General features: G+C 39.1%; 1 protein-coding gene across 2 annotated transcripts in view; it reads right to left on the reverse strand.

Moving 5' to 3' along the window:
• Window positions 1-25,332, reverse strand: part of DPYD (dihydropyrimidine dehydrogenase) — an 816,112-nt gene that overhangs the window by 432,249 nt on the left and 358,531 nt on the right. For both annotated transcript variants that reach the window (XM_075182332.1, XM_075182333.1), the window contains exons 9-11: window positions 24,362-24,469; window positions 15,597-15,766; window positions 7,060-7,270 (exon numbers count right to left, since the gene is read on the reverse strand). In XM_075182332.1, the coding sequence (XP_075038433.1) occupies window positions 7,060-7,270; window positions 15,597-15,766; window positions 24,362-24,469 (489 nt within the window). The remainder of the gene's footprint in view (window positions 1-7,059; window positions 7,271-15,596; window positions 15,767-24,361; window positions 24,470-25,332) is intronic.

Raw genomic sequence — 25,332 nt, forward strand, 5'->3', positions numbered from 1 at the left:
TACAACTTTATTTTGCTGGCATAACCCAAGTTGACAGAGGAACAGAGGGAATACATAGAATACCATATTCACTTTCAAATGTGTTGGGTGCTATCAAGGACTGTAAACACAAAAAGGAGATCAAGCCAGTCAGCTTTCCTGCGAAGTACATTTAAGATGTTCAGCTAATTGATAGTCCCTCATCTTGTGGAGCTTTTAAGTTCCAAGAATTCAAGCCTCTTATCGCTCATATGCAGAGAACTAAAATGATGTGTATTCCAAGGAGGGAAGGATCTGCTGAACTGTAACCGTTACAGAGTCAGCTCTTCAGTTAATACAGATATAAAGCTGTTTGATAAAATTCTGGATAATTGCCTGGACCTGCTCATACCTCAGTTGGTGTACACTAAGAAGATGGGTTCAAACCAGGGTGCCAAACTTTAGACAAATTAGTGATCAGTTTAACTGCTTGTGCAAAGTCCTTGAAGTGTCCTTTGATGCTACTCTCTTTAGACACACAAAAGGCATCGGATCACTTGTATCAGTGTCCAAAGTGGACATTTAAAAGTGGTGGTATGAAAAATGTACTTGGAATGGAAGTGAATGGAATTTGATAGTTTTATAATGTAGGCAGTAGGACAAATTGCAGTTGGCATATCACTATATACACCATTCTTCCGATCACTTGGATTGTACATACATGTTCTCTTTACTCAGTTTTCTTGAATTTCCACCTACTTTTCAGTCATATGAGATCTATGGAAGCTTATCAGATTTTATGAATGGGGGCTCTGTCTAGTGGATTTGACATATAGGGAGAAACTGGACAGGGTTAACTAAGCTTATCACAAGATGTTAGAGGACCCACTGACTACAGAATAAGACCCTTTGTAGATTACATAATTCTCAACATCTACCACCCATTGACGACACTCCACAATCTATTCAAGATACTGAAAGATTTTTCAACATATCTTGGGATACAAAATGAATAATACAAAATCACAGGCACCAAGGCGTTAATCCTTTGACAATCTATTCACACAGAGCTGAAACGAACATCTGCAACTCCTCTTTTCTCATAATTTGTACCAACAAAGACTTCCCACCAGGATTTGATCTACAAGTGTTTGGCCTTTGTAGTGGAGCAGGTCTAATGACTATATTTCATTATGATTTGGTTTCTTATGCACTTCCCTTTTCATATTTAATAACCATTTTGATCTCTTTACCTGGCACTTCCGGAACCTGTAAATTCTTTTTCATTTCTAATATATTATAGTTTTACCAACGTTCTAATGTCTTTATACGCTATGAAGCTACACAGCACCAATAGATCACTTAATCATATTGCTCTTTTAAAATATGTCCACTTCTCTACTGAATGAGACAGATGTATACAGCCAGTTGACCTTCACTTAGCTCTTACTGATGAGACATGGAGAAAGCAGTGTGGGTGCCATAACCCAAGCAGAAGTCTATAGAATCCTGTTCAGGAGGTTCCAGAACATAAAGATTGCAGTTTATATGGGTTATATACTGCATATACATATATAAATACATAGGTACACAAAGAGGGCCCTAGTCATTAAGAACATCAAAGCATAAAAAAGGAGTAACTTTGCACCTGGGCAAAACCATGTTGCATTGAAGGGGGAGTTAAATTTAAAATGTGGGGACAGATTTGTACTAGGGGTAGGGTATGTCCTAGATCAACTTTAAATTTCAGTGTAAAAATAAAGCTATCAAGTATTTAACTTATGTGCAATAAACTCATTTGCACCCTTGCATTGCAACATGGTTTGTCCCAGAGAACATTTACTCCTTTTTTTGTCTACTTTCATAAATGGCTAAGGCCCAGAGTGGGCAAAAGTCAACAGGTCATTAAATTCACAATAAAAAATATACTATGTAAGACAGTCTGAATTTGACATAAACAACAATTTGCGACACACACAGCATAGAGAAAATCTCCTGCACTGCTCTGTTATAGCTCCACTCCCTCACATATACTGTAGATAGTGTATATAGTGTATTGTACTATAGTGTGTTAAAATCATTAGTGTGTTAAAATCACTGCACAATATTTGTTTAAAATAAACTTGTTCCATCAGAATATTGTATAGTTCTTTGCCTATAATAAAACTATTTTTGCAACACCTTCTCAAGCGAATTTCAAAACCCAAAGATGAATGCCAATATATTCCTGGACAAAACCTTCTTGCTATCATAACTAACTGTTTTTTAAACTCTCACTATGTATGGGTATCACATATTTGTAGGACTGGAAAATGAACACCTGTTTATGTACAGAGTCAGTCTGGTAGAGGCAGATGTAATACCAGATTGCCCATATGGTTCTGCATATGATTCATCAGTGGCCTGGAAGGACGATAATTTCTTTATATTATCTCAATGCTGGGATTTTTTTTCCATGAGATTCCAACTTGGCAGAAGGCTCAGAGTTTATCGGTTTCACAAGTACACTGGGGATGGAAGCTAAGTATCCAGCATCACAACGTATGCTTTGTATGTGACAGTACATTAGTTATATGCAATAAATTCATTGTGTTAAGGGAGTCCGTTTAGATGCGGCACAGTTTGAGTTTTACTGTTATTTTTGGTTGCGTCTAAGACAAACATTTTCTTCACATCTTAATGATTATTCAGTATTTAGCAATACTCTCTTATCTACAATGGTATTATCAAGTGGTCAACTCCTTTATCTATTAGGAAGTCCTTATTAATGAGCAGAAAATCTTTTTATTAAAATAGGGTCATGGAGCAATGTTTATAGCCAAGGCACAAACTTAGTTTAATACATTTATGATCTATATTTCTAAATAGCACACATTGGGCCTCATTCAATTAAATGGTACCGAGTTCAGAAGTGTTATAGCAACCAATGAGATGCTAGCTTTTATTTTTACTGTGAAAGAAAAATGACAGAATCTGATTGATTACTATGGGCTACAGCACATTTGTGTACATTGCAACATGTGATAGATATATATATATATATATATATATATATATATATATATATAACATACATATGCCCAATCAATTAGGATTATCACAAGAAAGATTGTCACATAAATGGGGTATAACATAATGCATGAGAATGTCACATGTGTTTCATTTGTTCAAGGAGCAAACAGTTTACTTTCATCCAAGGCAAAACATTGACCAAACTAGAATTAGGTAACTCTAAAAACAGCTTTAAAAAAACATTGCACCTATATTTTTACAGCACAGAAACTGCACTTTGCAACCAAAAGTAGATACCAATGCTCAGCCAATAGACAGATTGTAGAGATGTTTAAAATAATTTGGCAGAATATTCTCATTACATATTTGGCTGTTGAAATAAAAAAAAAATATATGCTCCTTATTATACCTCAACCACACCATACAGCAAAATTAATGGATACTGTCATTTTCACAGCTCTATTTAAAGACTAAAAATTCTGCATTCTGTGGAATGGCAAAGTAAAAGCAGGACTGGAAGTTTGAAATTGTAACTTTGCACCTCAGGGAAGTTGCCTAACCCACTACTAAACTGAATTTGCATGGAATGTTGCTACAACTTTGCTCATCTCTTATTGTATAGCTCTTATTAAGCTCTGCTTCCTCCGACACCTACTCCCCACCCCCCCAATAAAAGTAACCCATAATTTCAAGTCTTCACTCTAACACAGAACTTCAACAATCTAAACATTTATTTTAACTTTATATGAATGCATCTACATTTGTTCCCTAAATTCTCAGTTCTGGGGTAAATGTTTTAAGGTGCGATTTTGCAAATCCAGTGATTTTCTCTGGAGAGTTGAAACTCACAGATGTATGAACCTGAGATTTCATGTAAGTTCGCTAGAGATGTGTTTCTGTCAGAATCGCTATTTCCCAAATCGATAGAGATCTAAGTCCCGATTGTTTGCCACTCTAGCTATACAAGTCCCAAATGTATGAACCTGCGATTAAGCAAACACTGCTGAGTTTGCTTGGAAAATCGCCAAATACAACACGCTGCATCCTAGCAGCGTGTTTAGTAAACACATCAGTGTTACACTGTCTGACTATATAGCCGGAGGTCCGGCGGCTGTTAAAAGTGTAAAAATAGATAAAAGTTAAAAAAAAAAAGTGTGAGGCCCCCTGCCCAGCCCCTATTAACCCTAGTTCTGCCAGCCTACTGCTGGTTATGTGAAAATCAGGGAAAAATTTGCATGAGGTTCCCCCGATTTTCACATAACCAGCAGTAGGCAAACCAGCTGGGGTGGATGGCACTATAGCAGGGTGACACGTGTCATAATGACGACCAACCCCAGGCTGTTCAGCGCTGGACTGGATTTCCTAGGGAGTGGTATCTGCCAAAAAGCTAGCGGGCCCCCCCCTCTAGGAATAACTAGCCCAGTGCTGAAAGCACTAGGGCTCTTCCTACCCTGTGGGATGTGGGTAGTAGGGTAATAATGGCAAAATTTACGTGAAAAAACAAACGGATACCATTTTGTTTTGTGGAACTACAAGTCCCAGCCAGCCTGGGCTACCATAAACAGTGTGGGCATTCTGATGCTTGTATAACTACAAGCACCAGCATACCCATGGACTGGTTGAGACCTGTAGTTCCTCAAAACGAAATGTTAAATGAACAAAAAAAACCTGTGTACAAACACACACTTTTAATAAAACTAATAAAACCCCAATAAAAATAATACACACCCTCATTCATACCACATACATTTATTTAAAATAAGAAAACCCCAAAATACTCACCAATCAGATTTCTTCTTCTGTCATCAGCAGCTTTTAATTAAAAATGCTTGAAAACCAAGTCCAAATAAATTTGTATTCCAAAGTCCCTACTTGAAAACCAAGTCCAAAAAAAAATTGTATTCCAAAAGTCCCTGGTTGAAAAAATCTTCCGTTTTTCTGGCCTGGGGGGCCCCCATGTTGATTGCAGTATTCTTATCTTCAGCCCAGGAGGGGCCCCATATTTGTATTCCACTGTGGAACATGCTTGGTTAAAAAGTAAAAAAAGATGAGACGCCGCAAAACAGCTTGTACGGTGTACAAGCTCTGATACCCAATGAACTTAGCTCAGCCACGAGGTCTATTTATAGTATAAGGGTTTTTCCCATGACAGCATGGATCTCGGGCTCTATAGACAGAGCCAGTGTAACAGTGATGTGTTTACTAATCACGCTGCTAGATGAGGACAACACAGGAGAGTTAGCAAAACACGGGAGTGTTTGATATCGCAGCAAATCGCCAGAGATGACCAGCGATTTTTAAGATCACAGTAAAAATCCCAGTTTAATATATCTGGCAACTTGGGGAGTAAATTTGCAAGGTATCAACCGCGATTTGCTGCCATTTTAAAGCGCTGAAAAAATCGGACGCTTATACATTTACCCCCTAGTGTGAGCAGAACACCAAGCAACATAGATGAATATACACTTTAATATTTTGATGCCAATTGAGAGTTCATGGGCTATACAGTTTGTTCTGACTCCCTGATGACTGTACTCTGATTGGATTGTCATGCCATTTATACCACAAAGTCTGAGATCAGAGAGTTCAGATAAGGGAGAGTAACAACAACTTCGGGGGCAGCAAAGCAAATTTCTCGCAGGGACATACTTCCCTACACTGCCCTACCATCTACTCACTAACCTTATTGAACCATCAGCCTCATCTTCCTCTGTTGTGCATAGCTCTGCCTTTATTGCTCGGAGAGGTAGGGAGCATCAGAGTAAAATTTTCAGCAGAATTTAATTTTGGACCCTAGAAAGCCAGCACACACGCACAGTATTCTGGGGCTTCAAATGTCTTGTGGGACCAGCAGACACAGAGCTATTCTTCTGCAGCACTCAGAAGAGAGAACAGACTGGAGCAGGGTTTAAATATGTATGGGTGGAAGTTATATGGGTCTGGCAGCTGAGATACCTTTGATTTTCTCCACAGCAGCTGCTAGTCCTGCTACCAGGGGTGCAGGGGAGGCGGACGCAATGCCAGATCCCACCACCCACCCCAAAAGGCCACTGCTTCTCAATTCCCCTGATGTGCTCTAAAACAAGCAGAGCGGAGTTCTCTTTTGAGTTGGCGCATGCACAGATGCGGTCCCCATTCTACTCTTTTGAGAGTAGAGGGGGACACAGGAGGCTAGAAGGGAGTATTGCTGGACCCAATCCCAAATAATGCTAGTGAACTGGTGATGCCTGCTACCCTAGTAATTAAACCCCTGAATCTGATTTAGACTATCAAATATACTCATAACTTAATTAATTTACAATACGTTTTAAATTCTCACTTTTTAGTCAGGCCATACTACAACCTGGGAAGACATACCTGTATTTTGTGAAGGCTTTATATGCTCACTATTTGTATTGATACTTTCCTTTCACCCAAAAGATTGCTAAACTTGCCACATCTACATTACCTTAAGAAAGGCCCTCATATAACACTAAAGTTTCTGCTATTCTGGGGGAACTCTAAAATATGTTTGATATTTTCATATGACACACATTTAACTGGGCTGAATTTTTCATTTAATTCTCAATTTGTGTCTCTTGCCAAAGAAAGTAAAAGACCAAAAAAAAAAAAAAAGAGATATAGGATGGAATTGACTTTTCATTAGCCAAATTGCCTTCAGAACTTCAAGATAAAAAGCAGTAATCCAAACAATAGCCATATATTGTTGTGCAACAAACAATTCCATCATAGTCTGTTTTGATCAACTGAACAAAGCTGCATCATGTTCTTTGGAAATTCAGGATGAAAAGTAATATTAATAAAAATAAGAATCATTGGTGGCTTTTCATGACATTTTCTTGGCCTGTGCTAGTCATTGATCTATCTATTTTGTAATCATGTTAAGAGATATGGAAAACAAGCTGAACAATCACCTAACTTTTTTATATCCATTTTTTGACAGCTACCTTGCCTCAGACTTGTAGGAAGCTGGCCACATGTGATTGCAGGGCCATGAATCAATATATACCATGAGGCTTTTGCATGTGTAGATGCCATATGATATACCATACAATTCAGCTCACAACCCTCGTTACGCAAATGCTGTACCTGTGGGATCGCTTAGTATTGATCCAAATGCACTGATGATTACTTCTGCTTTTAACCGAACAATCTGATCTTCGTCTTCAATCCAGTTTCCTTCCTCATCCTGTTCTGTGCGGACAAATTCCATACCACTTACTTTCCCACTTTTCAGAATGACTTTGCGAGGTGACAAGAAAGGAAGGAATTCACACTTTTCCTCCTTCGCTAAGTCTACCTGCAAGACAATAATAAAACATATATAAGATTTTTGACCGCATAAATTGCAATACAGAGGGAGTTGTTTACATGCTGCAGTGCCCCTGTGGCCTTCAGTATGTCGGCCGCACATCCAAAATATAAAGAAAAGACTTACTACACAGCTCAAATTGGACACAATTTACGCTTAAAATGTAGGTGTAAATTGTCTCCTTTTAAAATACATACTTCATTCAGTATTCAGAGTCGCCATATCTTAAGAAATGTGCGCTCTGCATAGTACACATTGCGTATATTCAAATTTAAACCATATCCTATCAGGTGCTGTCTGGAGGGGCTGCGGGGCATTATTCCCCCTGGACTGGCCAAGTCTCGCCCCCTGGACTAAAATTTTTCAGCCATCCCCTGTATCCTATGTTAAAAGTAAAGGATACGCTTTAGTGTAATATAAATCTATTTTTAATAAAGCAGGGCCCCACCCCCAAAAGGCCAAACCAGCCTTAGTGCAGCCACCCTAGGCTAGAATTGAAAAAGCATGTGGTCCTAATTATCCAATACCAGCACTAGGCTATGCTGGTCTGGGCTGGTGGCACTATAGCAGGGAGCATGGAGTCCCCCTGTCACAGTGACAACCAGCCCTAAACCAGTCAGCATAGGTTTGAAATCCCTAGGGAAATCGGGATTGCAAAAAAAAAAGTGTAGGTCCTCTTCCTAGGTTTGGTACTAGGGCTTTTTCCACACCCCTGGTGAGCTAGATGACGGCTAATAAGTAAAAAAATAGATGTAAATAATAATTTTGCTGGTGGTGAAATACAGGTCCCAGTGACATACATAAAAGAAAAAAAAATTATTAGGAATACTCCTCTACATCAAACTCATTGACCCTTTATTTTTTGGTGCGCTGGCGTCTTGCTGTAAAATCTTTCGAAAAATAAAAAACCCTTATAAGCTGCCACTAGATTAGCTCCATTATATCTACAAACCGCAAAAGAGGCTCTTAACCACTGTGCAGTTATATTTATAACTGGGGAATTTCCCATGATCAGCACATTTAAAGAATCTTGTTTGTTTGTTTTTTTTATATTTTAAATAATAGCAAAGTAACTCACATTCTGTTCTCCTACACTTTACTTAGAATGTTTATCCCACACAGCACCGCTTAATTTTATTTTTAAAACGTCTAACATCAGTATCGGGGTCAATACTATGATCTGAATCACTGAGTGAAGAGGATACTAAGGAGGAATATAACTATGATGTGAACAGTAAAACAGACAGAGCCCCTTGTGTGAATGTAAGACTGTTAACAAAAACGTAAAGTATAAAAATACACTAAAATAAGTATTTATTTTTGAAAGCATAGAAAAAATTATTTAATTGAATGGACATTATGGGCCTGATGATGAGTTAGGAGCAAAGTAAAAAAAAAAAAGGAGTAAATTTGCTCCTGACCAAACAATGTTATAATGCAAGGAGTGCAATTTAATATATACTTTTGCACGCAAGGAAATTATGGGCTGTTATTTCATGTTGCACACCAATACTTGATAACTTTGAGTGCTTTTTCATGTGGCACATGAAAAATCACCCTACCTGCAAAAGACCAAACCAGCTTTATTTATTTTTTAATCATCAATCATTTTTATTAAGGTTTTAAAAGTAAGGAAGGGAAGGGTACAGAAATAAGAAAAGGGGGGAGGGGAGTACATAGTAGGGAGCAGACATAACAATGTATATCACACCAAACAACATATGCACAAAAACATGTCAACAATATCTTACCAAGCTGGGAGAAGAACAAAGTGTTAAGGCTTAGCTCGGGGTTGAAGGTAGATCAGGAGGGGTCAGAGTAAGGAGTTTATGTGATTTCAAGGGGTGGATTAATCTAGAACCTTCGCCATTGGTCGGAAATTCGTGCCAAGCCATCCACTTAACAATTGGAGAAGACGGAGACACAGAGTAAGGAGCATCTAATGTCTCTATTTGAAAACTAAAGTGAATCTTCATAATAACTTTGTGGAAGGTAGGGGGTAATGGGTGTTTCCATAGTTGCGCAATTGCCGCCAGACAGCTTTATTTTTACACTGAAATATAAAGTTGATCTAGGACATGCCCTGCCCGAACTATGAACCAGTCAACAAATTTCATCTTCCCCTCCAATGCAACTTGGTTTTACCAAGATGCAAATCTGCTTCTTCTATTGCTTTGCTCCTAATCCAGCATTTGCCGCCCTAGGCCAGTGCCTTAGTGGCTTACCTTGGGTTGGGTCACTGGGTCCCCTGCATTTTGTTCCTATAAAATATTCCTAACAGGTTGCTAATTCAAGTCTTTCCCCCAGGCTAAAATTTGCCAGCCCTACCCTGAGCGCGTCCCCTCGCAAACTGTAAATCAGTCCACCCATTTTAATTTATTTGCCCCCCCCCAGCATAATGGTTTTGACAATTGAGCTGGAGTTACGCCCAACTCTAATTGAAGCCCTATATGCTAACTAACGATAGGGTTAAAGGAGAAGTCTCTTGATCTCTGATTATAGTTAACAATGGTCCCTAATTTCCAGAGAAAGCCTTTGTTTACAGTATTTATTTAAGTGACTGGGCCAAACATCAGAATCAGACAAGAAATCATAATTTGTTGGCAGCAAACATCATGATCTGCCAGAAAAAAACAAATCTTTAATGTGTCAAACACGAGTGATAATTGACAAATAAGTTATAAGGAGTGAGTGACAAATAGTTTGTGATCAGGGATGAGTCCTCAGAAATGAGTTATGAGTGATGATTGACAAATCACAAGGGATAAGGAACAAGGGATATGGGGTGATTAATAAACAATGAGTGATGAGCCATAAAGGACAGGTCAAGAGGGACGAGAGTTGAGTGACAAGAAATGCGTGGTGAATGAGTGTTGCATGAAGAGGCATGGATGAGAAGTGATGTGTAATGAAACTTCACTACATCATGCTTCACTTGCATGTCTTAGTGAGTTGCACACATCTAACATTCCCCAACCAGTCAGAGAATAGATTCTAGACACAACAGAATTATCAACTATTTATTTTCTCAAATGCAAATTAAAAAATAAAACTGCTCACTGTTCCCATCCAAACTCCCAAGAAGTTACAATGAATATTAATACATAGTGATGCACTTTACCGCATTGTACATCAACTATCAGTTTTAAATATAAGATGTCTATACTTCAACAGATGTCTCTGGGCTTTGCTGTTATTTCCACCATGTAATATGTCTGTTGTTCCTTTAAAAAAAGCATGTTATTAAGAGTGACATGTAGGTTAGGAGATATTCAGAACTGGAAGGGTTAGCTATATCCTAGCATGTGCAATAGCAGACTAAACACTTGCTATTACTTTGAGTAGCAACAATTATTGTCTGCTGCCTGCTGGACATAATCAACCAGAAAGGGGGAAGTGCAAATGTGTTTCCTGCATGGAATAGAAATTATCCTGAGATTTATGTCTATTATTATTATGAATGTTGCTGGAACTCCACAGCTAAATTACAATGCATCATAATTGGTGGCAATGTATAGCTTATATCTGCCAGTCTGCAACACACCAGTGATTGGTGGCTATTTGGGGTTGAATTTCAAGAGGTTCATAATAAAAACCTATATAGTTTTATTAACAAAAAAAATGATTTTAATAAATGTAATGTGTTGACCTGCTCTTGAGTATGATATATATAGTCCCGATGTAAGGTTGAATTAATTTGCTTTTTATAGACTTTTTTTTATTTAGTGTAGCTTGTCCAATAAATTTTGGTTCATGCACTGGCATCTCATCCATGTTTCATCTGTCTCTCGTGACAGTTGGATGTGTCTGAAAAACTCATGGGTACAGAAGTACCGCTACCACATTCTTCACCAGCGCTGGACTAGGGCATGAAGGGCCCACCAGGGTAATACAATAATAGGAGCTCACAGTGGTGGATTTGGCTAGCTGCTCGATAGGCATGGCCAGAAACTGTTTTTTTTATACTATTTTCCAGCGATATCCTCTGTCTCTCTGCTGTGAACTATAAGTGTCATGGGTCCCTCTAATATATTCTTGTGAAGCAGGGCAGTATGTCTATAATAAGTGTTTATGTGTGAGCAAGACTGGGATAAACAGTAGGGACAAGCTGAGGGAGGCTCTGCTGACACAGATCAGTGGGAATAACCTAAGGAACAGCGGCTGGAGCCAAGAAGGATGATGACTGTGAGCTCACCAGAATGTAACAGAGGTAAACATCTTGTTCTGGACAAGTTTGCCAAGGGCTTCAGTGATAAGAGTGACTAAATGGTATAAAGTGTAACATCAGCTCTGAGTGTTATTTACATTGCTTTGCTTATTTGAAATTAAAACACAAGCTGTGGCTTGTTTGTCCTATGTCTTTTGGACTGTGTGTCAACGAAAGTTTAATCTACAGCTACAGAAAGGCATAATTTATTTTATTCACATCGCAATCAACAGTTGCAAACGATGAGCGAGAGACTACAAGCAAATGAGTATGTGACAGTATCTGTCTCCAAAATGTTTCAGGCCCCAAAAAGTAGTTGGAATAAGAACCTTGATGCCGCTCAATTGGCAATCAATCTGACATGGCAGAAAAATGCTACAGATCATTTCAGTGAAGCCACAAAGCCCTCCCAGCTGCTCTGCACTAGCGCCATCAGCTGATGTCTGGGATGGTTAAAGGTGCAGGGAGTCTGGTGTCATGGCTCTCATCGTTCGCATTATATGCCCGATCTGGGCCCCGTCCCTTGAGGCAGCGGGGGCCAGTCTTACTCTGTTCTTCACTATTACTCTTGCACTTACAGTTCAAATCTTTCTGCGCTATGTGCAGTTTTGTTTTTCATAACCGTGCTAATTATGCTTGCAATATTTAGCTAAATACCCTTAAGACTGCTGCCATCACTGTACTACCAAGAGTTTGATATTTCCACATTATAAACATGAAACATTAGTAGAGTATTTCCATGGCTTTTCACAGCAATAATTGTCAGGTGGAGCGTGGGTGTTCTCTTCAAACTAAGTTTACACCAGTTCATCCAGTTTTGTGGAGAAGTGCAAAACCAAGATTCCGATTTGTGGAGCAAGATTTTTGAAACAGTGAAGAGGATGCATGTTTAAGGTTGTTGCTTGCAGTGCAGAGGGTTGCAAAGCTATTTCCACTACATAGAAGGATTCATTTGGGTCTCATTGTATTAATTTAATTTGAAGAATTTTGTACATTCCACTTGTACTTGGTGATGAAGCACATTTATGGCTGCACATTACCCATTACAACAAATCTTCAAACACACAAAAGTTTTAAGTGGAATAAAGTCCCAATGTCCCCCTCACACGCATGAATAATTTAAGCTATACACTAGGCTAAACTGTGCAGAATTTTAGCAGAGAAACAACAGTTTTATTGAATGTAATGTTTTTTTTCTAAAGTGGTAGAAGTAGTATGTTGCACTTTTGATGTGACATTTTCATTTTTGCATAGTGTGACTTGATTTTTTTCATCTGTCCAAACACTTGAGCGCACTTCTAGTTTGTAGAGGTGTTTCCTGAGAGTGGACAATATGTGTGCATGATGATCTAAGCAGAGCATCTAGGTGGATAGTGCATTTAGACAGTGCAAAACCAAGGGATTTTGAACCGCACATCCAGTGTGCATCAGAAGTGAAGTCTACAGTTTTTAAAATATATAAAAAGGTGCAAATTTACAATATCCCATGGCACCCAAACATTTGTTTCCTTTGCCTACCATACTAAGTTGATCAAATTACATTGCTAATTAGTTGCTATGAGTTACTAGGTACGTGTGCTTAGTTTAAATATAATTCAATGCCCCAGCATAATTTCCACTTTCAATAAATACTTTTTTTAAATTAATTAATGGTAATTATTTTTTGTGAGTCTGCTTTCATTTTTTACTTAAAATTGCTATACTTCTTAATCTGTTGTCTACAAATGTACCACTGCCTTTTATACAGTATTGCACATTATTTATATTTACGCGCTACTTTGTGCGAACATCATTAAGCAGATACAACTTCACAGGAATGCATCAGTTTAAAAATATTATTACTATGTTGGTTGTTGGATGTGTCTTAGCAAACTAGTCGAAATGCCCTATTTATTATTATTATTTTCAACATTTATGTTTTATAGTCCCAGCATACTCTGTAGTCCTTTAGAATTGGGGATAAACACAGAAATACAGTGCACATTTATTAAAGAGTGAAAAGCCCTATGGCTGACAAAAAGTTACAAGCGATAATATTCGTTGGCGTTGCTTCCCATCTTTGCTTTGCATGGGGAAGTCTATGTAACAAGCTTTGTGGCGGCACATGTACGTCACAATACTCATCTCAGGATGGCGCTAACAAAGGAAAATTAATGAAAAAAATTCTTTGAATCGAACATTTTTAGGTAATTTTCTAAATTTTTTTTTATTTTTCTAATATTATTAATCTATTTTTGAACTATGTTTTTTAAAAAGAATTTTCTTAACCAAGTGGAACTGAAAGGTTGTAGGTTACTACAAGAGGTACCCAATTGTTTTCTGATTGCTTATTTTACTCTTCGTACTGAAGGGGGTACAAAGAGGCAATTTTGCCTTTACAAGCCATCGCCGCTTTATATTTCTCTTACAATGTCGATAATTTCCGGCGACTTGCAGAAATCGGAGCTTGATACATTTATCCGAGGTTTTTATTTCTGGGCATCTGTGTAGCTTTGAAAAAGTGACTATTGACTGCTATAGGATTGTTGCTCTGATTTAATAATGTCCTCCTCTGGGAATTAAGAGGTTGCTCATTTATGGTCATTTTTGTTCTATTAATTGAAGTACAAAAGTACATGCCTTTGCTTCCTTTCAGTCATTGTACCATAAATACATATACTTCAGCTGTAACCTGAGTGGCCAAATTAACATGAATATGTTGGATTACATTCTCAAAATATTTCTTCAGCCCCCAAAATGGTGTTTGTGGACTGTGTTTGTGGACCCATCATTTGCTCATATAATCAAAATATTAATAAATAAGTGACGTGTCCGTTTCCTGACAAATTACAGAATAATCATCAGTGCCTACACCAGTGTTGGCTAACCTGTGACACTCCAGGTGTTGTGAAACTACAAGTCCCAGCATACCCTTACAGCAATAAGTTGCTATATATTGGCAAAGCATGCTGGGGCTTGTAGTTTCACAACACCTGGAGTGTCACAGGTTAGCCAACACTGGCCTACACTCTGGTAAGAAAATAAAATTACCAGTCATATATAGCTATATTTACAAATCATTATCAGGTGTCATTTTCATTTTGGGGCTATAGCCTAATATTACTGCCAATATCTTAATGTATGTTGTAAGTTTGTAAATTATTAAAAACTAATAAAGCTGCTTGGGGGCAGGGGGGGGGGGGGAGGGTTTAACAGTTCTGTTGTATGGTGGTCTTTGATTTCTGATGGAGGTCTGTGTCGCAAAGAAATTGCATATTCATACTAAACCAGTGATAGGCAACCTGATTCACCTCAGGGCATCTTCAGAAGGCCTGCACATTACCCTTAATCTAAGTAATTAGTTAGGACAATACATTTAATCAAAGAGAAAGACACATATGCTTAATAACATATCACCAGACATTTTAAAGTTGTGTAAAAGCTATAACAATCACATCTTAGAGAGCTTTTCTTGCATACACATTCATGCATACACATGGACATGATTTACTTTCAGATCTGTGCTCTTCATCTGGTCCTCTAGTCATTTAGAGAATGATAGCACAATAGTCATTCATTCATTCATTCATTCCTGTCGCACTGATTAAAACCGCCTGGTTCTAGCTATCCACATGTCCTTATGAATTTTGTAAGCTTCTCTGACTCTGAAATGAAATATTCTGTCTTAGAACGAACAAACTAACTATTCCATCTACAGCACTCTCTACGTTCAGTCACCAGGACAAGTTCATTGTCGGCATAGTCTGAAAAGACCATGACTCTGTAAACCCTATGGAGATCGTGATCGTGAGTGCATACACACTACATGATCGGAATGTGATTGGAATGAGATTATTAAACAATACAATCAACCAAATTAAATGACAATCGGCACTTTGGAACGATTGACGTTCAATGTGTGAGTACACACACTAACTCAATATGTGCCCTAGTGGTCGTTTATCGGTGATTGGCTCGATAATCGGCTGGAAAACCTCCAGTGTTTACCTAGCCTTAGAGGGCCGCATGTTGCCCATCACTGTATTAAACCGACTACAAATACAAAACATTATTTCATGCCTTGTTTCTCATCATTAGTCTTTGTTTATTTGTGTTGTTAAAACGTACCTCTTCAGGAACAGCTCGGATATTAGTGAATCCCTTTCGAAATACCACAAACACTCTGCGGGCGCCGCAACGCAATGCCGAGGTTGCACAGTCAAAAGCAGTGTCTCCAGCTCCAAGGACGATAACAGCTCCCTTTATGGACGGCAGCGGAGAGTGACAGGCGCACATTCCTGAGTAATGAAAAGGGGAGTGAAGACATTTTCAAGTAGCTAAACCATTTTGCATGTCAACTCAAAAAGATACATGTACTTAAAGCAGTGTAAAATTGCATCTTGCAGTTCCAAAGCACAGAGTGTCACTATCACATTATTCTGCTTCACTGAAAGACAGTTCTATTCCCATATCGTAAGATGTGCTCATATACGTAATTTCATAGTCTGTACTCTTACAGAAACTGCATTTTATCTGCCTTTACTCTCAGGGGATTTTAAACTCTAACATTATTGTTAAAATAAGCTTTCTCATGTCTCTGTTACGGATAATTTCTCAGCTATTCAAATCACATGCAATGTTTTATTGTATAGAAATCCTCAGTACGTTTTAGATATTATAGGAATATTATTATTTTATTGAAAGTTATGTCGGTTAAGGAAGAAATGTATATTGACATTTACCTGGTAAGGATATTTTTGGATTCCCTACATATTTACTTCTTCAGGATGTAATGATATGTCATGATAACATGGAAGGTTGGCAGTCAGTGCTTGTATTCAAAAATGGGCACTTGAAGCCTTTATATATAGGCACCTGGAGACCAAGCTCAGCCAAGCTGTTTATACCATGTATGTCTTTAATCCCAGTGTATGCATAATGACAAATTTGTGGAACTGTTCATTCTAATTTCTGATAATGCCATGATCACTATAGGAGCTTACTGGGGCACATTTTCTGTAAATATGGACTGAATGATTCCAGAGATAAATAAGTTTAATTTATGAACGTTTTTTCATATACACATGCATTTGATACACACACACACACACACACACACACACACACACAGAGGCGGAACTAGCAAGCTGTGGGCCCCGATGCAGGGAAGCAGGAAAGAGGGAACCGGGACCCACAGCTCGCTAGTTCCCCATGTAGCGAGCCCCATTATCTCCATGGGCCCAGGTGCACCGCACCTGCTGCACGAATGGTAGTTCCGCCACTGCGCACACACAAGCAAACACACACAATCTTCCTGCTTGCCTCCATTCCCATTTTCACATCGTGACACTGTGCTGGCACAAACCACCACCTGTCCTCATTAGTATAATGTGTGTGGAACAGTGAATGCCTCCTACAAGATCAGCATATGCAACACCTGAAACACTGTGTGGCAGTGAACATTCTGATTATCTGATTCATCACAAGTTGTTCTATCCTCACCCACTTCAAAACTAAGTAAACATGGGGAGATTAAGATTGAACACCTTACTGGTTAGCACTTCTACGCCGTACAAATACAAAACAGTATACAATACAGGGTGAAACAATACAGAACAATAAACAAATAATACCAAGGCTTTGTAAACTCCAGGCATGGCTATTGGAGCAGAAGAGTAGGTATAGCGACAGGAGAGAAGAGGGCCCTGCTCATAAGAGCTTACGTCCTAAGGGAGGCTAAACAGACATCAGGCACAGAAGGGAGTCAGTAAAAGAGATAGCACAGGAGAAGAGAAACAAAGGGGGCGGGAGGAGAGCGGAGATAAGAGTGAGCAGAGGCGATCGAGGCAGGGTAAAGTGGATAGCTGATAAGCTTTAAGGAAGAGGTGAGTTTTAAGTGCCCTTTTGAAGGAGCACAAGTTAGGGGGATAAACGAATGGAGCGACTCAGGTCGTTCCAGTGCAGGGGGGAAGCACGGGAGAAATCTTGGATTCTGGAGTGGGATGAGGGGATCAGAGTGGAGGAGAGGCGACGGTCATTGGCAAAGTGCAGGGAGAAGGAGTGTGAAGAGAGGAAGTTAGAGATATAGGGGGCAGTGGAGTGGGAGAGCTCTTTACAGGTGATCGTGAGTAGTTTGAACAGGATTCTCTAGGGGAAGGGGAGCCAGTGTAAAGCAAGGCAGAGAGGGGAGGCAGAAGAAGAGCAGCGTGAAAGGAAGAGGAGTCTTGCAGCCTCGTTGAGTATAGAATGGAGGGGGGTGAGGTGGTAGCAAGGGAGGCCGGTTAGGAGAAGGTTGCAGTAATCAAGACGGGAGATGATGAGTGTATGGATGATAGTTTTGGTAGCATCCTGAGAGAGGAAGGGCCGGATGCGGGCAATGTTATGCAGTTGGAAGCAACAGGATTGGGCAAGGGATTGAATGTGGGGGGCAAAAGAGAGGGAGGAGTCGAGGATGACGACCAGGCAGCCAAATTAGGGGACAGAGGAGATGGTGTCATTCAATTTTAGAAATGTTAATTTTGAGAAAGAGTGCGGACATTCTGGAGGAGATGGCCGAGGGGCAGCCGGATACGCAAGAGAGGAGGGTGGAGGAAGACCGAAGGAATATTCTCCCCATGCTTGTGTGGGTTTCCTCTGGGTGCTCCTTTTTCCTCCCACAATCCAAATATATACTAGTAGGTGAACTGGCTGCTATTAAAGTGACCCTAGACTCTCGTGTGTAAATGTTAGGAAATTTAGACTGTAGGCTCCAAAGGGGCAGGGACTGATGTGAATGAGTTCTCTGTACAGCGCTGCGAATTAGCGGCGCTATATAAATAGGTGAAAATGGTGATGAAGATGAACACAAAAAGGGGCTCAGACTAGGGCTAAAGTAGATCAGGAACATAACAGAATACCATTCTGACACTTATTTTGTGTTCTATCATGTCCCCTCCCTTCTTCGTATAGCCTTTTTAGTATATTGCACAAAAACAGTAAATCCAGGAGGTCTATGTCAACACTCTACATCCAATGCAAAATATTTTGACATAAAACAGTCTATTGGAGGATGTATTAATAAAATAACACTGAAATGATCTGGGATTACATTGTGGGTACATATTGGGTTCTGAAAGACAAGTCCCCTGATGAACCTCACTGTAAAATGTTTCAAAGGAGGAACATTCTACATTTAACTCAGCTAAAGATGGGTTTGCATGCACCATGTTTATACTTCTTAAATTACATTTCAGTTTTATGCTACTAGAACACCCAACTTTTAATTTACATTAAAAAAGAAAATTAAGATATTAAATTACTGTAGCTGTGCTTAATGTACTGCAAATAAATCAGATACAACCTTAACAATATAACCATAGTAAAAAATAAAAATAGTACACTGTATAATATAAATATATTCAACCTAATTAAGTATCTCCTGTGCCAGGTAAAGCAATTAACTTTTTAATTAAGCCAAGCTAGAATTAAATGAAAAACAGTCTTCTGAAAACTGCTCAAAGCTCCTTTGTTAAATTTAGATTATTTAAAATACTAAAATTAGATATGTTAAACCATGTTTAAAATTAAAACCTTAGTATAATTACTGTGGATAGAATACATTGCAATGCTCTGCCTGTTGGAAGTTATTTTGACAGAGAAGAAGTTAATATGTTGCATCTTCAGTCTAGTAGTAAGTCATACCTCAGTCAATTTTTGGTTTACAATAGTGTAAAATGATGAATAGATAGAAATGTTTAGCTTTATTTTACGCATGATGTGGATACACCTGCAACTGTTCCATTTGATGTACAACAGGGTAAATCTTCATTCATTACCAACAAAGGTAGTGAATTTACAATTTTTATTTCAAATACTGTACAATACATAGAGCTCTATTTATCAAGTAGTGCGAAGATTTTTACCAGCAAAAATGGTTGTATTCACTGGAGATAGGAGAAACAAAAAAAATCGCTTATTTATTATGAGGTTAGCACTAACGATTGCAGTGCTATTGCTGGCGCTATCTCCATTTTCACCATCTATCGCCACCACCATAGAGCTCCTTGCAGGCAGCAAAACGTGATCTATCCAGCTCTGAGTTTCTTCTCTCATTAGTACACGCCATCTCTGGACTGCGTTAAATTTATAAATATTAGAGGTCTCTGCCCAACATCAAGTGATTATCAGTGAAGAGATTGCTTACTTCTTCCTGGTTACTCCTCAGAAGGTCATTGTTCCTCCCCTACTTTCTGTTTAATTTTCAGAAATCATGAAGGGATTAAAAGAAAGCGAGAGTAAGATAGTGGGGAAGAAGGTAGGAAATGGCAGTGGGGCAGAATGAGGAGCATGTTTCACATGGGATTGGGAAAAAAATAGTTTTAAAAATGGTACAGCATCTATACCTACCTGCCCCCTGCATCTTTAATTTATTCACCATATAACTATCATGAGATGCTTAATTCAATAGATTATCCTATGTCGAACAGTGCAGTTCACAAAGATCTCATCCAGCCCCAAACGGTGGGAACACAGTAGTGAATGCTTCAGAAAGAAGAGCAACATGCACAAGACATTGCAGAATACGTCCAATATCTATGTGGATTATAAATTCGAAAAAAATAAATAATTTAATGTCACCTGTTCATAATATGGGTGTCACGGTCATCTGTATTTTTTGCTCAGATTCGGGACCCTTGCGTCTAGTTGGAGCAGGACTGAAACGGAACCTAGTGGCCTTGTTGATCTCTCTGCTAATCTAGAGTTCTCAGAGTAGCACAAGCAGTATTGAAGTTTAAGGCCCGGAATCTGTGCCTGGGTACAGGATTGGAATCCGGTGTAATAACCAACTGAAACTGTTTGTGGGAACACAATCCCAGCCCCTGTAGCCAGACACACGGGACTGGAATCCATTAATTAGAACCGAGGAAACACACGGAATCTCAGAACAGAACGAACTGGAACTGGAGACAGGGACTAGGAACTCAGAACCGTGACATGGAATGGCAAACTCAGGACTGCATGGCAGCCACAGACCTAGAACCCACACACAGATACACAGAACTGGGAATAAGCTCTAGAGACTCAGAATCAGCCGTAGCAACAGAACAGGTGATACTGGTAAAGCCACTGGTACTGCAGAATAGATACTGGATGGTGCAAAGTTCTTACTGAGGTGAGCACTCTTGCTGAAGGCAGAATATTGCAGAAAGATGAGCAGCTTGGAAAAGCAAAGTAATTGTAGAATGATGAACTCTGGGTAATATAGGATTCTTGAAAGAAGATATGCACTTTAGAATGCAGGATACCTGCAAAGTGAGGTTCAGTTGGTAATGCAGGACGTTCACAGTAGATGATCACTTTGATGCCCAGGGAATCATGAACAGTTCCGGAACAACTTTAACCTGGAGCCAAGACCTATACTCAGGAGAGACGTGTGTTTTTCTGGCAATGAACAGAACTCAGCAGCAGGTTTAAATAGAGTGTTTCAAACAATTATTGGCTGCACAGTTCATGTGATCACAGCTGCTGAATCTGGTTGGTCTGGAATGATCACCTGACTGCATCCAAGATGGCCGCACCCATGCAGAAGAAAATGTGTATGTGTTTGTTTACAAACAGTAAAGTGATGGACAAGAATGCTGCAGGCAACCATGAGGGACCCGGGTAGCCGTGATATGACAGTGGCGGATATGGCAAGTGCAGCTAAGACCCTGATGTGTGACAATAGGCATTAATGATAAAACAGTATTTATTAGGTTGTTCTTAATGTCTACTGAACATAAAAAACAATTTTACAGTTGCTCCTGGTTGCAAAGGCATGTTATAGCATGCATACGAGACTGTCATCACTAGTACTCAGGATTTAGACTAGCTCTGCAGCTTGAGCAAAAGTTGGGTCAGAAAAACAAGTAACTCAGCAATGCTCAGAGCTTGATTCGGATGTGGCTGTTTGTGCTTGAGTTTGGCACATCCTTATTGTAAATTGACTATGGCCAAATCCCACTTTCCCGCCCCATTCACTCGACAAAATTGTTGGCTATAGTAAGTGTCCTTTGTGCTTGAAGGCATAGTGGACAAGGCTGTGTTTACTAGTGTATGGTCCAGTTCTGGGCATACACAAAGTGATTTTGCACACGATACACTCAAAATCGGTAGATATGTGCCTTGATGAATCAGACCCTCTGTGCCTAGTTGGGCTTGTTGGCTTTTAATAACTGTGTTGAAGGTGTAAAGGTGGATGTTTGTCTGTGGTATTGCCAGGTCACCATACTGAGTCCCTGCTCAGAAGGCCAGAGGAGGGCCTCTTCTGGGTTTGCTGAGGCACTGACGATCCCACGCATACTCATAAGAGATCTCTGCTTTACTCTTCTGAGAACAAAGCAAAGACTCGAAGGGTAGATTGGCATTGCAGGGCCCTCACCCAAATTTTGCTATGGAGCCCAGCAATGTCATGTTCATACTTGCCAACTCTCCCGAAATACCCGGGTGACTCCCGAATGCCTGGTAGGTCTCCTGGACTCCCGGGAGAGCTGGCAATTCTCCCGCATCTGCCCACTTCCTAGTGAAGTGGGCAGATTTGAAGCCTCCATGATGTGATTCTCCGGGAATCGCCATTATTTTGGCCCGTCCACCTAGTTAAAATGACACATTTGCATCATTACGTCACAGGGGCGGGGCCAAAATGTCACGATTTGTGGAGCCCCGCCCCCTCACGTCCACCTCTACTCCGAGACTCCCGGAGGCCAGCCTGTAAATGTTGGCAACAATGGTCATGTTACGTCCCTACTCACATTCATTAAAATACACAACTTATCACTCTAGAGCACACAACAAACCGCACCCTAAGTTCAGTTTCTCTCTTATCAATTTTATACTTGATATGTGACCAGTGGGCTCACCTGCAAACCTAGTGATGCTGAGATGCAGCTTAAATCATTATCATATCACCCAAATATGCAGATCACCCAAAAAGCCTAAGAAAATTTTAGAATGGATTTCCTCAAATTAAGTTACATAATGATACACTTCTATGAACTTCTATCTATTGCTTTGTAAAATCTCCAGTAATTGTTTCCCTATAATGTTTTTGCAGCATCATAAAACATTGCTGTAGCTAAACTCCTAGATGAGATTTTATATATATATATATATATATATATATATATATATATATTTAAATCTTTTCACAGAAAGAAAAACATAATGAAGCCTTCTAGCACTGTAGCAATCATATGAGATGCAGTGCTTAATCTTTCTATGATACAGCATGACTCTTACTGGCTGGTTATTATTAGCTGCCGCAAGGAGCATAATTTATCTTTTGCGTGCATAGCCAAATCACATTCACTACATAATGAAACACATATGTTAAATAATGAAATGGTGCAACATTATGCCAGATATTTATTTACCTTGAACAAAAGCCTGATGCTGCTCAGTATTAAAATATCCAAAGGTGACATTAAATATTTTATTAGGTAAAAGAAAGATGTGTTAAAAAAGAGAAAGTTAAAGTGAACTGAGAATTTTTGGAGAGACTTTGGCAAGAATGTTCATACTCTAGATTAATTTTGCTTCTGAATTTTTATGATAGTTGGTCCATCATTCAACAGCCCAGAGGGTACACTTTCTGCTTCCATTATAACCAGGAACTCAACAAAAACCTGCTGTTCTAATGTGAATGTTAACTATGAAATCTTGGCTCTACCTTTTTATTGAGTCTTAACAAAATCTATCAAATGTCAACCGCATTTACCGCTTCCACTTCTTGCATAAACAATTGGAATGAATATCACATGCAAATTTGCATTTTCCCTCTTTGTTCTACCAGCAATTTATTTCTATTACACGGCTTTGGTGTTTCTCTGGCTTTCCAACTAACATACATTCGAAACAAACTTCTACAGCAAAGGTGAGCAACTTTTAACACTTGCCAACAGCTACAGTGTTAGTATAGGTTTTGATTCTCCATAAAAATGTAGAAAAGTGCTCATCAAATAAGTACATAGGTTTATTTACATATGATTGCAGGTTCAGCAACTGCTACTTGACAAAAGCACAAAGATAAAATTTCTAGCTGGAAAATCAGGTGTTTGAAACAGTCCAGAGTTGGACTTTTACGTTGCTCAAAGAACTTGTAAGCATAGTTTTGCAAAGGGAATCTTTATGTCACTTAGTGTATATAAATATAAATAAATATATATATATTGTGGAAAAGAGGGATATTTGCCACAGTGGGGTGGAGAATTAAGGCACTGTCTGTATGTGTTGGTGGGACCACCGATGCCAGTAAGTGGCCGGCTTGCAGACAGAGAAGTAATGTCTAGCCAGATGTAGGTGGTGGGGATTTCTGTGTACTGTCTCTGATATGATTGCTGAACCAGCGTCGGAACAGTTTTACCATCCTGGCAACTGCAAATAAACAGTTAAATGGTTCAGCATACCTGTGTCGGATTCCTGTGAATGCTGTACTTTCTCACTATATATATATATATATATATATATATATACATACACACACATAAGTCATGTGTAAGGAGCCTATTTATGAAGCCTTAAACCATGCAGAGCGATTTTATGCTAAATAGGGCAAATACATGTTTCGATATTGGCGTTTGTTAATGAATCAGGCCGAGTGCCTTCCACTTCATTCTCTGAAGATCTTTAATCACAGGATTTGAGTGGAATGACCGGCAGCCAACCATAGGTAAGTAGTGTTTAGTTATTACTTTGCACATATACACCATAAGCATGTGAGCTGTACACAGATAGGTAATTCAGGAAGGCTGCAATCCCACACCACACAGCAGAAAATACTGAACGCTGTGAAATTGAGATGTTTCTCTTTGTATTATATTGTCTTGACTGCACACAAGATACTTAGATTATGTGATTCCTTTTTAAGACGTACTCACCTTTTTTGCTTGCTTTAGCCACCTGTGGTAAGAAGTCTTTTGATGTATAAAATCCTTGCCCAACTGTAATGCCACTGAAGACATCCTCAACTTTAGGTTCTGGCAACCCTAGGGGAAAAGGAAACAACTTTAATGAACAGAAGGTAATTCACTTGATGAATTACAGTTTGAAAAAAAAAATCACGATTAACTAGCGCTTCAATGGTCTTTTTTATTAAAATCCATGTGTCTTCATAAAATATACTAGGTTATGTGCTGCAGCGGATAAGGTAGTCCTGCAAATCCACTTAGTATTTCAAATTCTATTTTAAAGTTAATTTCTAATGTACAGAATCATCTCTATGACCCTAACCCCTGGCATTGCTAAATTTAGGTCTCAACAAATTTCCCATTTCCAGCAGAATGATCGTTATCCACATAATTACTGCTGCAGGGGGATCCATTACCAAATCATGGAACGGCACAAAATCCTGCTTAGCACTAATTCAGCAGGTCCACATACAGGCACAGTATGGAAAGACGTGCCCTAAGGTATCGGACAAAGTATTATAATAGGCACAGCGACATATCATCCTGCAATATTCAAAATTGCAATTGTTGAATGTAACAATGTGCATAGAAGTAGTATTAATATATATATATATATATATATATATATATATATATATATATATATATTCTGCATGATTACATTTAAAACAGTAAGGAAAATAATAACTACTTTGAAAAAGCTGTATTTTCTACAGTGCTCACTTCGAAGCACACCCAAGGCACACAGCAAATAATCTTTGCTTTGCACCAGTGCCTGGATGGCCTGCCCAGCGCACATTAAGGCTCATGCCTCCTCTTCACCCTAAAGTGCAGCCTCTGCAAAGTGAACCAAACTTACTACCCCTCTTGTACCACCCAACTTTTTTGTTTTTGGCCAAGAATAGTACTTCCTGCCATGTACATATAAGCAGAGCCGTAAC

This window comes from Mixophyes fleayi, chromosome 8, assembly GCF_038048845.1.
Source record: "Mixophyes fleayi isolate aMixFle1 chromosome 8, aMixFle1.hap1, whole genome shotgun sequence".
NCBI classification, from domain to species: domain Eukaryota; kingdom Metazoa; phylum Chordata; class Amphibia; order Anura; family Limnodynastidae; genus Mixophyes; species Mixophyes fleayi.